The sequence below is a fragment of the Crinia signifera genome, chromosome 2 (assembly GCF_055691185.1).
Source record: "Crinia signifera chromosome 2, ASM5569118v1, whole genome shotgun sequence".
NCBI classification, from domain to species: Eukaryota; Metazoa; Chordata; class Amphibia; order Anura; family Myobatrachidae; genus Crinia; species Crinia signifera.
In genome coordinates this window covers 254,890,851-254,904,581 of record NC_139218.1, presented here as the reverse complement: position 1 = coordinate 254,904,581, position 13,731 = coordinate 254,890,851, and the positions used below count along the sequence as shown (strand labels likewise).

Sequence of the window (13,731 nt, the reverse complement as noted above, 5' to 3'; positions counted from 1 at the left end):
TACAATATTTGTGGTTTCTGTATACCGGCTGTCTTAGCTGTCACTTCCAATAAAGACAATGAAAAAGGTTACTTACTTTGGGGCAATCGTTATTGTGTTTCCTTTCGGCAACGAGAAATCAGCTGACTCTTGACCTACAATTATTGCATTGTACACTAGTGGTTTGTTGCTTGGATTTTTCAGACTGACCTATTACGGCAACATAAAATTACAAAGGTCACACTATTGATCAGTAGTTGTATATAGGTACTGCACTGACAGATTGTGATTGAATGCCAGCAATAAGGAGCTTAACAATCCATCATACTGCAGCAGTGTCAAACTGAAGTTAATTGAGTCAACTGCAAAATATTAAAAAGTTTGAACTAATTAAGAAAATATGTAGCTTGGCTTTTATTAATGAAACTATATCTATTATTACATTTAGTAAACTGTAAACTTATTTCATAAATTATGTGTTTTTTTATCATCAATAGTTTTTATTGAAGAATTTTTACATTTTGTATAACAAAACAAAACAATGGGGGTGGGAGGGGGTGACAAAGGAAAACAGGGGAGGGTCACTTTATCAAAACAAAAACAAGATTAGACAATAGACAGAGGCATGTGACAATACAATCTCCATAAATGATATATATTATGTGTTTTCTTAACATAGGGGTTATTCAGCAGGCTGGGCGATTATCGATAGATATCGATAGTGGAAAAATCATTCGATGGTGAGCTGCTTGCGAATGGATTTGCAGCTAATCACCAATCCAGTTAATTTTCGCAAGACCTGGTAAGCAATTTGCAGGCTTGCACCGGGCAGGATTTCACTCTGACGGGGTGGCGGATTCCTGATTGCAGAGCTTTACAATTTAGCAGAGCAGCAATCAGGTCTGAATATCCCCTATGAAACAAATCTGATCAACACTTTGATGTACACTGCAGTTGTTTAGTTATACTTAACCTTTTTCGGTACTTGTTTCCTAGCACGGCCACACCGATTTACATCGGGGTGGTCGTGTCGGAAAAATCGGGTCGATCGCATCGCATGCGATTTGGTCGCATGCAATGCGATCGTTGCGACCGACCGATTTTGGACCCGATTTTTTTTTTTTTATTAAATGTAAATCGGGTCCCTGGGACCCGATTTTACATTGGATTCAATCAGGGGCGTAACTAAGTTTTTAGCGCCCCCCCCCGCCGGATGGTTTTTCGGCGCCCCCCTCCCCCCTCGAACACCCCCACCCCCCCGCCGCCGCCGGCGCCCGCCACCCCCCCACCTAACCTGACCCCCCCTTCTTACACTTACCTGTCCTCGCAGTCTGCATCTCGCCCAGCTCTCTGCCGGGACCTGCCTGACGTCACGGTCCCGGCCGGCTCCTGCTGCTGCAATGAAAACTGACTCTTAGAAAATGGCTGCCCCCATACTGCAGACAGAAAACTGTCTGCAGTATGGGCGCAGCCATTTTATAATAGTCAGTTTTCATTGCAGCAGGAGCCGGCCGGGACCGTGACGTCAGGCAGGTCCCGGCAGAGAGCCGGGCGAGACGAAGACCACAGGTAACTATACCTCCGCAGCCCCCGGCGGCGCCCCCAATTTCTCTGCGCCCCCCCGCCACCGCGGGGGCTGCGGAGGTATAGTTACGCCACTGGATTCAATGTAAAATATTCCCAACCCCCCCAAATGTCACGGCGTACACCCCACCCCACGATAGACGCCAACCCGAAGCGTGGCGAGCGCAGCGAGCCCGCGAGGGGCGGCGGTGCGCGTCCTCCGACCTTTTCATTCCCCTACTATCCACGTCGGCGTGGAGTTGAGAATAGAATAGTGTGGCGAGCGCAGCGAGCCACCGAGCCCGAAGCGTGGCGAGCGCAGCGAGCCCCGCGAGGGGACGCGGATACCTTCACAGGTAAACGCGTCCCTTCGCGGACTTCACAGGTGTCCGCGTCGCCACGGACACCTGTGAAGCCCGCGAGGGGACGCGTATAACTGTGAAGGTATCCGCGTCCGCTCGCCACGCTTCGGGCTCGGTGGCTCGCTGCACTCGCCACACTATTCTATTCTCAACTCGACGCCGACGTGGATAGTAGGGGAATGAAAAGGTCGGAGGACGCGCACCGCCGCCCCTCGCGGGCTCGCTGCGCTCGCCATGCTTCGGGTTGGCGTCTATCGTGGGGTGACGACGGGGACATCTAAAATGTGAAATGGGTCATATTGGCCCATTTCACATTTTTCACATTTTTTCAGGATTTCAATGTTAAAAAATCTTTTAACATTGAAGCCTATGTAAAAATCGGGGGCATCCTATGTTAATGGTCCCGACCGACGCGATGCCCCCGATATTTTACCTTTCCCGACACGATTTCAATGTTAAAATATTTTTTAACATTGAAGCCTATGGGGAAATCGCGGGCATCGCGTCGGTCGCGTCGGGACCATTGTTAACGGTCCCGACCGACGCGATGCCCCCGATATTTTATCCTAGCCGGCCAAATGGACCTGATTTCAAAGGAAATCGGGTCCATCTTATGGATCGTGTACCTTAACTAAAGGTACACGATCCATAAGATATGTGGCCGTGCTAGGAAACAAGTACCCCTTTTTCTTCAAGCTTTTAAAATTTACAATTTACTAATTGTCAAGTGCCATGGTAACCAAATTCATATAACCTTAACTAAACATGTGTCACTACAGTAACTTTGTCCATAGTAAAACTATTTTCCTTCTTTCCTTGTTTTGCTCTCAGGTACATAGGGGTTACTCAGAAATCCACTGACCCAGTGCCAGATTAATTCACACATGTTCCTGGTGTGACAAGTACTGTGGCAGTGTGATTAGTTATAAGGGGGTGTGGCCATTGTCATGTGGGAGTAATCTGCAGTACTTAAGAAATGTGGTCTGTGCCATTGAAATGGCCAACAGCTTGAGGGGGAGGGGGAGGGGGGGGCATAGCTACAGCCTACTTTCAATCAAACATTTTGGGTGTTTTTGTATAAAGGTATGAAATAAGCACTAGAAAATGTATTTATAATTACTTTAGTTGAAAATCATCAACGTCAATTGTGTTTTCTTCTGTAATTGGGTTTTAAATACTAATAATATAAATGTCCCCCTTTGAATGTATTCAATCCAATTAAGTGTTATACTTTCTTAGGTACTTGTGTAATATCTGGGCGCCCGATTATTTGATTGTATGCCTTAACTTAAGGCATACAATCAGATGCGACGCAATTTTGCGGTAAAATCACGTCGATCGCATCGCGACCAAATCGCATGCGATGCAATCTACGCGATTTTCCATAGGATTCAATGTTAAAATGTTCCTGTTCATTTCCCCACTATACAAGTGGGCATAGAGTTGATTTTATATAGCGCGGCGAGCGCAGTGAGCCACCGAGCCCGAAGTGTGGCGAGCCCCATGAGGGGATGCGGATTACTTAAAATGTATTCCGCGTCCCATCGCGGGGCGTGCTGCGCTGGCCACACTTCAGGCTCGGTGGCTCGCTGCGCTCGCCACGCTATAAAAAAAAACAACTCCACGCTATAAAAAAAAACAACTTGGATAGTGGGGAAATGAACAGGACCATTTTAACATTGAATCCTATGGAAAATCGCGTTGATCGCATCGCATCGCATCGCATGCGATTTGGTTGCATGCGATGCGATTTTTCCGACCAGATCATAAATTCGGGCGCCCAGTTATTACACAAGTACCCTTTCTTATTTCCCTCTCCTTTAGTGTTGATTATTTTTGCTTTGGCCTACATCAGCAGTATTTAACAAGCAGCCATTCAAGCTGTTTTTTAACAATGAACCCAAAATAAAGCAACCAATATTTACCATACACACAAACAAAACACGGTACTTGTGTAGTATCTGGGCGTCCGAATTTACGCTTCGGGCTCGGTGGCTCGCTGCGCTCGCCACGCTATATAGAATCAACTCTATGCCCACTTGGATAGTGGGGAAATGAACAGGACCTTCTTAACATTGAATCTGTTGCAAAATCGCATCGAATCGCATCGCATCTGATTGTATGCCTTAAGGTAAGGCATACAATCACAAAATCAGACGCCCAGATACTACATAAGTACCCAAAACACTGCTTAGGACAAATGGAAAAGAGGGCAGTTTCAGGTGGCCAATGGGCAGAGCTTCAAGCAGCCATGGGTTGGGAAGTGGGCAGGTTCAGACTGCTCCATGGGTATATGGGACTTCTGCTGATCGCGGGTAGTGGGGGGAGGCTTGGCCGGGGAGGGGGGTGATTGAGTTAGGCTGTCGCCTTTAGAATTAGAGTACAATGGGGGATCGTATGGTTCTCCCTTCAGGGGAGTGCCTGGAGCTGCAGCTAAACACACCCCATTATACATAAATCTGAGTCTACCAAATATTAATTGTTAATTTGTACAGTATGAGTATGAGAACATAATTACCTGGCATGAAACAGTTTGGTGAAGTGCACCACTGAATGTAATTGTTTTTTTAGGCACATAAAGTGGTAAGTTTTCATGCAAAAATACACACAGCATTAGCATCATCACTGGATTTGGATCGCATATATCTGTGGCCTAAGAAGTAAAACACATATAAATGACAAGTCTTTTTTTTTTTTAGGAAAGGTGAAAAATTTATTTTCTTTATATTTATTATATTTATATTCATATATCTCATTTCAGTCTGAATATAGAAATGGGAAACAGGAGTGTCTATCTGCGCTTCCTAGTTATATTCATAGGCTGACATGAAAGAATAACAACAACACAATTGAATCTGAAAAAAGTGTGGTATGCTTCCTTGGGTGCACAGACAGGCGCTACCAGGGGTGCTTTGTCAAGAGCTGCCACTTGATGTTGGGGTTGTCGGCCCCAATAGCCCAGGTAAAAAAGAAGAAAAGAAAAGTGGCGCTGTTTTGATGAAAACTCTAACAATATTTAATAACAGTTTAAAACATGACATACATGACACAATAATAAATGAAAATATAAATAAAAATGGTGATTTAAGAAAATGACTGGACCGGAGGCTGAAATTGGTAGGACCAATGGATGATATAAGATGATGAAGTATAGGGTATGGCTGGTAAATAAAGTTAAAGAATAACAACAACACAATTGAATCTACTGTGTTATAACCAAATAGCTTTTATACAAAAAAAAAAAAAGAGCAAATAAACACATACAATACAGATATATGACTGGTCAGTGATATTAATAATGCCACAAATTAGGGGGTACACAAATGCAAAAAAGTACCATGGATCACTTTATAGCAGGCATGTCCAACGTTGGCCCTCCAGATGTTGTGAAACTACACATCCCAGCATGCTTTGCCGCAGTTTTGCTATTAGAGAATGCAAAAACTATATGCTGGGATGTGTAGTTTCAAAACATCTGGAGGGCTAACGTTGGACATGCCTGCTTTATAGAATCAAATAAATAACTTTCTCCATTGACGAGATATGCTTGAAGTAAATTGATAGCTTGAATTCAATATATTTGATGAACAATCATCTTCCATTCTTCCATTATGCTCAGAAGGTGTGTGTGATGCAGGGGGGGGGGGGGGGGCTGCTCCCAACTGCTGCCCTCCAGTGGCTTTCAGCACCATCAACATGTGTTTGGTGTATACTGGTCAAAATCAAACACAGAAGAGCTACAGTAGTGCAGGTTCTGCATTGGGAATGTATGCATATATGTATGGAGCAGCAAAGCTCTGTGAGAGATGTTCAAAATATCCACTAAAATGCCAGCATCGCTCACATTTGTTAAATAAATTCAAATAATTTTTTTGTGAAAAAAAAAAAAGATTATATTTCCTACATAAGGTAAACATTACAGATCATTATGATGAATAACAATGTGTGCTTGGAAATTTTCACACCTACTTTGACAAATTCACTTGGCACTTAAGGTCAAATTCATGCTATGCCTAATGCAAATTCTATACCCAGGACTGTACAGGTGATACAGCATTGAAGAGGTTTCTTTAATTGGAGGCAGCATATAAAGTGAAGTTAAAAATATACTTCATTCCTTTAGCAAAAATATATGTTATGGTAGTTAACATTAGTAACTAGAAAAATGACATGGGTGAAGTGATAGAATTATTCCAATTTCCATTTATCAGAAAGGACATTTGTTGCCTCTGTGAGGTTATATTGGCAGCACAGACAGGTTTTGTCTATTCTTCCTCTTGCTCAATACTTTTAAAATATAGATATGGCTGAGTTGGATGGATTTCTGCTTTTTCCTCCAACTTTGGGCCAAATATAATAGTCTAAGTTTGGCGGTCATGCAGAATGCCGGCCAATCGCAAACATCTTTTAAGGAGCAGTGAAAATGATGGCTCCTTTCAAAACTTGTCCGCATTCGGTCGGCATCCTGCATGACCGCCAAACTTGGACTCTAACACATTTGGCCCTTTGTGTCTGTGTAAACATGCACCGCAGATACAATACCAAATGCAATTATACATAAATGGCTTGTGCATTTATTTAGAGCACTGTATAAATGATTTTACAAAACATTTTTACAGATATTTCATCTTTATAAGTTGAGAAACAATTTACCTGTACGTCAATATTGAGATTGATTACTCGGAAAGCATTGACAAGAATCAGGCAGTTGTGCAGATGTTGCTCTGGAGTTTCAGGGTTAGTGTACATACTTATGAAATGAGTGGAAATCTGCAAAAAAAAATTAAAACAAATGTAGAAAATAGATTTGAATAAATAAAAGGTGACAATAGAGAGGCATAGTACAGCAGAATTGAGCTGGTACTTACTAGGTATGGACAGTAAGCTGCCACCAGAGCTGCAAGAACAAGCCCATCTAAAAGGTCTTTATCAAAGTTCATTATCCATCTTGTAGGTGGGATGTCGCCTAGTAAATATAAACCATTTTTATATATGTATCCAATTGTTTAACTTAAATTATGCACCACACAATAAAGCAAATCAATATGTAGCATAGCTCATGTTTCTTGCTCTGTCCATGTGCTCTGTGAACACATGGACAATTTCTGGGCATTTTGGAGTTGTATGTTTACTCATAGGTTATTCTGAGCTATTACACAAGGCTTTCAGTATTTCCCAAAATTGTAAGAGCAACAGATGGGGCAAATGGATTATTAACTAATTATTGTATTTGTTATAAACAAACTAGTTACCAGACTATCAAAATGACAGAACAACATAACAGTAATTGTCGGCGTTGGTGGCTGTGCATGGGCGAAAGCAGCAACACTAGTGCCTGCCAGTATGCACAACACTTGAACTCCCCACATAGAGGTGAGGAGCAGTGTCTGCCTTTTTTTATAGGCTATGCTGTTTTTTTAGTTAAAATAAAAGCTGCTAAGTTTCAAAGTCATAGCCTTATTCTTGCAAGCTGCTGCACACAACAGGCATATTCCACATTAATCACTGTCTAGCAGTAGCTTGCTAATCAAATTCATTGCAGCCATTCCTTATTTTCACTTAATTGTCAGCAATGTCTGTTTGACATAAAGCAGTTGTTTTCTAGCTGACCTCTTCTGATACAATGTGCCAAAAAAACACTAAACATTATGAAAGCCCTAACCTTTAAATATTGCTTTTGGTTAGAAACAAATAAAAAGTAAAAACAAATCCCATTGTTAGATTTTTTTGTATCATACATTTAGTCTAATTGGACTTTACCAAAATTAACTTATTTAAAAACTGTAACTCATACACATACAAACTTGAAAAGCTTTAAATAAAATGTATTTATATAAACAATATAATTTGTTTTCTGAAAAGATATGTAGCACTCAATTATCTGATGTATTTATACCAACGTTATTTATAATGGTTATATTACATCTGATTTATAGTGACATAATTGCTATAATTATAACACAACTATATTGTAAAGATGTTTGGTAGACATTAACACGTATTGCAATAGTTCTCTGCTTATTTTGAAATAATATTTGGTAGTACTGAAAAGGTCCATACACATTATGCCTAGTGTGTATGGATAGCGATGTCATCACTGGGGGAGAAAGCCGCTCAGTGCACACACACTGAGCCACTTTGCCCCTGCCTGGCGCTGTCAGCGGAGGGAAGGTGGGCTTTGCATAGCGCAGATGAGCAGCTTTCCCGGCGATGATGCGGGAGCGCGCACTGTCTGCCGGCACCGTTGGGAGCTCAGATGCCACCAGGAGAAACCGCTATTTAAACTCTCCCTCCTGGCATCCCTGCAACCCCTTTGCTGGACACTAACACAGCTGCAAAGGGAGCAAAGATGGAGCGGCTGACACAGCCAGTCACTACAGCGCACAGGAGACTGTAGCCATTATCACTCAGCGATAGGGAAAGGTAGGAAAATGAAGGGCTGGGCCAGGGGACAGGGTGCCTTGTCCTACGCAGGTCAGTACAGTTCTGCAGCAGCAGGGCCACCGCCAGAGACTTTTTTAGCTGGGGGTGCAAAATTTTAAGTTACGCCATTGCTTAGTCTATTGATAAGTGTTCAGCCTGCAAATTCAGGTCTGAACTACGTATGAAGGCCCCGTGGCAGCCCAGCAACACCCACTTAGTCACATGTGGAGATGTGACTTACTGTACATCCACACAACTCTGTAACTGCTGTAAATTGCTGTAAATCTGTGCAGTGAGCTAAGAATCTGAATACCCATAAGCAGACAGTATTGCATGCAACTCTGGATCAGGACCAGTATGTACATTATAATTGAAAGCATCAATACAGCATAGATAAAAAGTGGTTTCCAGTCACCTTTTTCGCAGTTAGTCCACACAACTTTTCTCATCTTTTCATAATGAGCATTCAGCCAGGTGAGGAGAATTCTCTCGGATTGTGAGTATATGTTGCTTGATAAGGGCTCCGAACTGATTTTCGGCATGCAATCTATTACATTGCTATTGTCACGCTTTCTTTGTGCAACACGTGACAGAATGAACACCTAGTAGATAAGGACACAGCATTAATGTACAATACAACTTCATCTTAAATGGCATGGATTTATCATTTATATAATGTATAACTAAGGAGGATGGTGCTAACATAATTGGTACTTGTTTCCTAGCACGGCGCCCAGATTTTCTACGTACGCTAACGTAGATGCGATGCGATTTCAGTTACTCCCGTTCCCGCTCACTGTCTCCCGCTCCCTGGCTCACTGGTAATCCTGCCCCCTGTTACATCCTCACAGAAATCACTCGGAGGTGATTTTGTGAGAGGAGAGGATGTGCATTTGTGAGCTAGTGATTTATTCCTGGTGATTTGGTTATTTCGACTGGTGATTTGCTTATTTTGGCTGAAATGGCATCTGCGCTGAATCTGTTTTCATTGCCGGTGACAGAGGTTGAGGCAATCTAATTCTTTCAGAGTCATCATCTTTTGCCGGTGGTGGCGAATTGTGCCAATGGGCATACTATGCGGCTGAGTCTCAACGAAGGTATGTGGCGGTGCCATGTGAAGGTTTGTCGGCTAAAGGCAAGCCTTTGAGTGGCAATCTTTTCCCCCGGGTGCCGCTTACCCTTCCTCACATTGGTGAGGTTCATCTACTCCTGGGCTCAGGAGATGACCTCGGTGAAATACTGCCAGCAGCAGCTGGATATGTCAAAGAAGAGTACAGTACTCTACAATAAGTGAATGCGGAAGGCCTGCCTGATGGATCTACTGGCGCAGCCGCAGCACCATATCGGTGGGCCAGACCGGATAGTGGAGGTGGATGAGACCTTATTTGTCAGGAGGCAATCCAATGTAGGGCGCAGGTTACCCCAGCAGTGGGTATTTGGGGGAATCTGCCAGGAAACAGGGCATTGTTTCCTGACGAAGGTGGCCACCCGTGATGCCAGCAAATTAATGTCAGCCATCATCGACAATGTGGAGCCTGGGACGACGATATACACGGACTGTTGAAGGGTGTACAGCACAGAGTAGCTGCAATTGGTCGGACACGAGCACACCCAGGTCAACCACAGGTACAATTTTATCGACCTATCAACAGGTGTCCATACGCAGAACATTGAAAGGATGTGGGGCACATGTAAATGGCGCAATAAACGTCACCAGGGCACCACCAGGCACATGTTACGGTCTTATCTTGAGGAACTATTTGATTATGATGAAATCTTATTAATTATTCTGTCATGTTTTTAATGATTTGTTTGTATTACATGTTATTTCAATGATTCTTACTTATGTAACAAAAGTCTTCTTATTCAAAACATGTTGTCCTTACTGTGTCAGTTGCATGATTTTTCAGAGGTGAATGTGTTCATAAAACACCACAACTATCCACGCCACCCCGAAGCATGGCGAGTGCAGCGAGCCCCATTAGGGGAGGTGGAACGCGTCCTCCGACCTTTTCATACCCCCAATATTCCACGTCGGCATGGAGTTTACTTTATATAGTGTGGCGAGCGCAGCGAGCCACCGAGCCCAAAGCGTGGCGAGCGGGGGTGATGTTGATACTGCGGATGACACTAAACGATGGCATAGGTGCTTACAATTGTAAGCACCCATCACATCTCATACTATGCACACATGACATCACATTGTAAGCATCCATGACGGTGCTTGTACAATGAAATATCGCATCGCATTTGGTGCACTCAGTTTACTCATATCGGATACCACCAGATCCGATATTTCATTGTATAACCACTCCTCTGCACTTTCTATGGACATCGCATCGCATTGCAGCGATGCGCATGGTGCTATAACGCGGCATGTGATGCAATAATGGGCGCCCTTCTAGGAAACAAGTACCACATAATTAATTAGGTAATGTTTCAGTTAATTGTTTGCATCAAAGCAACATATTAGCACCAGTGAAGTGGCAGCAAGAGCATATATACACAGATAAAAGCATATTGTATTGTATCTGATGATGTTATAATGTATAACATTAAGCTGATGTATCTTATGTATGAATAATATTACTGCCAAATTATTCTTAATAAAAAAAGAAAGAAAAAAACACTTTACCTTGAACAAAACTACATGTTACTTGACATCTTTCTAGATGTGAATATGGTCATATGTACAGTAAAAATAATAATAAAAAAATATGAATTTAAACTAAATTAAATACATAATCTTTATTTATTTACTTGCCTTGTATATCTGGAGCAGTAGGTCTGTCCAAGCACGTTTACTTACAGACTGAAATGTATGATTACTTAAATGAAGCAAATGATTATCCACAAGATCAGCATTATTCTTGCCGGAATTCTGCAGCTCCTTAACCTGAAGCTTAAAAATATAAAATATATATAAAATTAACAATGAGTAAAGAAAATATTGTAATGAGTGTGTCATGGGTGTGTCTAAGAGCCACAAAGTAAGAATAAGAACACAAGTCATACCGTATAATCCTCAATTACAATATGGTGGGTAAGAAAACTATGAAAACACAATACAGTATATAGAATGGCTACAAAGGAATTTTTATAATGAATTTGTTTATTTTAGTTTATTCGATTATTTAGTAATATTTAGTAAAAAAAAGTAAGAAATACTTAATGAGAGTAAAATGTGTGCGATGTATATAAACATTTATTTTATTTATTTATTTACAGTTTCTTATACACTGCAGCAGATTCCGTTGCGCTTTACAGTTGTAGACAATGATAAAACAAACTGGGTAACAACAGACAGACTTGGGGGTAGCAGGGCCCTGCTGCAAGCTTACAATCTATAGGGATATAGGAGGGAAATACAAGGACAGGCACCAGTAATCGCATAGCAGTCCCACCAAGTTGCAGGTCTAGAAGGGCTATATAAAGCTATATAATACATACTGTAAGTGCCTCAGAGGGTTAAGCGTGTGGTACTTAAATTTGATGGGCTTGATGTGGTACTTAAATTTGATAGGTGAGTTTTCAGGAAACACTTAAAAGATTGTAGGCTAGTGGAGAGTCTTATTGTGCATGGAAGGGCATTCCATAGGATGGGAGCAGCCCGATGAAAGTCCTGTAATAGTGAATGGGAGCTAGTGATCCGTGCAGAAGAGAGACGCAGATCTTGTGCAGAGCGGAGTGGTCAAGATGGGATATATTTAGTGATAAGTAGAGAGATATATGCTGGTGCAGTATGGTTAATAGCTTTAAATGCGAGTAGAGGTATTTTGTATTGAATACGGTAAAATACAGGCTACCAATGGAGGGATTGGTAGAGCGGATCAGCAGACGATGCGTGTCTAGCTAGGAAGATCAGCCTAGCAGCAGCATTTAAAATGGATGGCAGTGGCGAGAGTCTGTTCTTGGGAAGACCAGTTCGGAGACTATTGCAATAATCAATGTTGGATATAATGAGTGCATGGATAAGATATTTAGTAGTGTCTTGTGTGAGATAGGGTCGTATTTTGGATATGTTTTTTAGAAGCATGTAACATAAACAAAGGACACAAGCCCAGTGCTGAGTGATAAATGATACAAGGCCACAAGTTAATATCCAATGATTGTATTAAAGCCTTTGTACTCTGGGTACAGGTTGAGTATCCCTTATCTAAATATCCGTTATACAAATAATTCTGAAAACCATAGTCTCCTAAATGTACTTCTCTAAAAACCTAGTTGGTACATCGGTAACTGGCACTACTGGGGGAATTATATTTAACTGGCACTAAATAGGTGCAAGAAAATGATTACTTGGCATTAAAATGCAGTGTACACAAACTTTGTTTCATGTTTTAAAACCTTGTTTCATGCACAGGGATAGCGCATATTCCCCTGATCGCCTAATAATAAATCTACCCCATAATCACCCTTGCATTTATCTCTTGTTAAGGCTTAATACATCTGCCCCAATATAATTGGAGTGGGAGGAGAAACTAACTATAGGATAAATATTAACTGGGCCTTGGTTATATAATTAATGTTGGTACTTGTATACTATCACGGCTCCCATCGCATGCCATATGTAGTGGCATGTGATGGCATGCGATGGCATGCGATGCAATGCGATTTTTCCGTTTTTTTTATGAATTTGTTGTAAAAATCGCATGCCATGGCCAATGTTCCCTCTAATTTTAGGAAGGCTGTGTGCAGCAAAAGATTTTGGTTATGCAACTTTGGAAGGAAATTTAAATTTTTGTGCGTCACATATATATAACTGGAAAATGAGGTTCAGAATTTGTGTTAACTTTACTTCAAAATGATATTAAACATTTAAACATTCACAACACAGCACACAATGTAGTTAATGGGTGAAACACACATTAATTGAGTCCACAACTGCAAAAAGGGACCACTGCTGCTTTGTGCGCTCTGTTGTAATGTCTGTGCGCACGCTCGTCGAGTTGTGTGCGCGTGCACGTGCGCACAGCTTAGAGGGAACACTGGCCATGGCATGTGATTTTGAACATAAATGCATCCAAATGCATTTAAATTAGTAGCAAACATGTAAAATGCACCCCAAATGTCTTTTTTCACACTGTACCACCCCCACTATCAACGCCAACCCTGCGAGGGGCGGCGGTACGCGTCCTACAACCTTTTCATACCCCCACTATCCACGTCGGCGTGGAGTTGAGAATAGAAAGTGTGGCGAACGCAGCGAGCCACCGAGCCCGAAGCGTGGCGAGCGCAGCGGATACCTGTGAAGCCCGTGAGGGGACGTGGATAGCTGTGAAGCTATCCGCGTCCCCTCGCCACGCTTCGGGCTCGGTGGCTCGCTGCGCTCGCCACACTTTCTATTCTCAACTCCACGCCGACGTGGATAGTGGGGGTATGAAAAGGTCGTAGGACGCGTACC

The 13,731-nt window shown here is 42.2% G+C and overlaps 1 protein-coding gene across 3 annotated transcripts in view; it reads right to left on the bottom strand.

Moving 5' to 3' along the window:
• The window catches only part of CFAP47 (cilia and flagella associated protein 47), a 474,937-nt gene that overhangs the window by 296,655 nt on the left and 164,551 nt on the right, over window positions 1-13,731 (bottom strand). For all 3 annotated transcript variants that reach the window (XR_014470467.1, XM_083174330.1, XM_083174331.1), the window contains exons 33-38: window positions 11,092-11,229; window positions 8,743-8,929; window positions 6,773-6,870; window positions 6,558-6,674; window positions 4,423-4,557; window positions 77-189 (exon numbers count right to left, since the gene is read on the bottom strand). Coding sequence is in view for 2 of the 3 variants with exons in the window: in XM_083174330.1 (XP_083030456.1) it covers window positions 77-189; window positions 4,423-4,557; window positions 6,558-6,674; window positions 6,773-6,870; window positions 8,743-8,929; window positions 11,092-11,229 (788 nt within the window). In the remaining variant the exon portion in view is untranslated. The remainder of the gene's footprint in view (window positions 1-76; window positions 190-4,422; window positions 4,558-6,557; window positions 6,675-6,772; window positions 6,871-8,742; window positions 8,930-11,091; window positions 11,230-13,731) is intronic.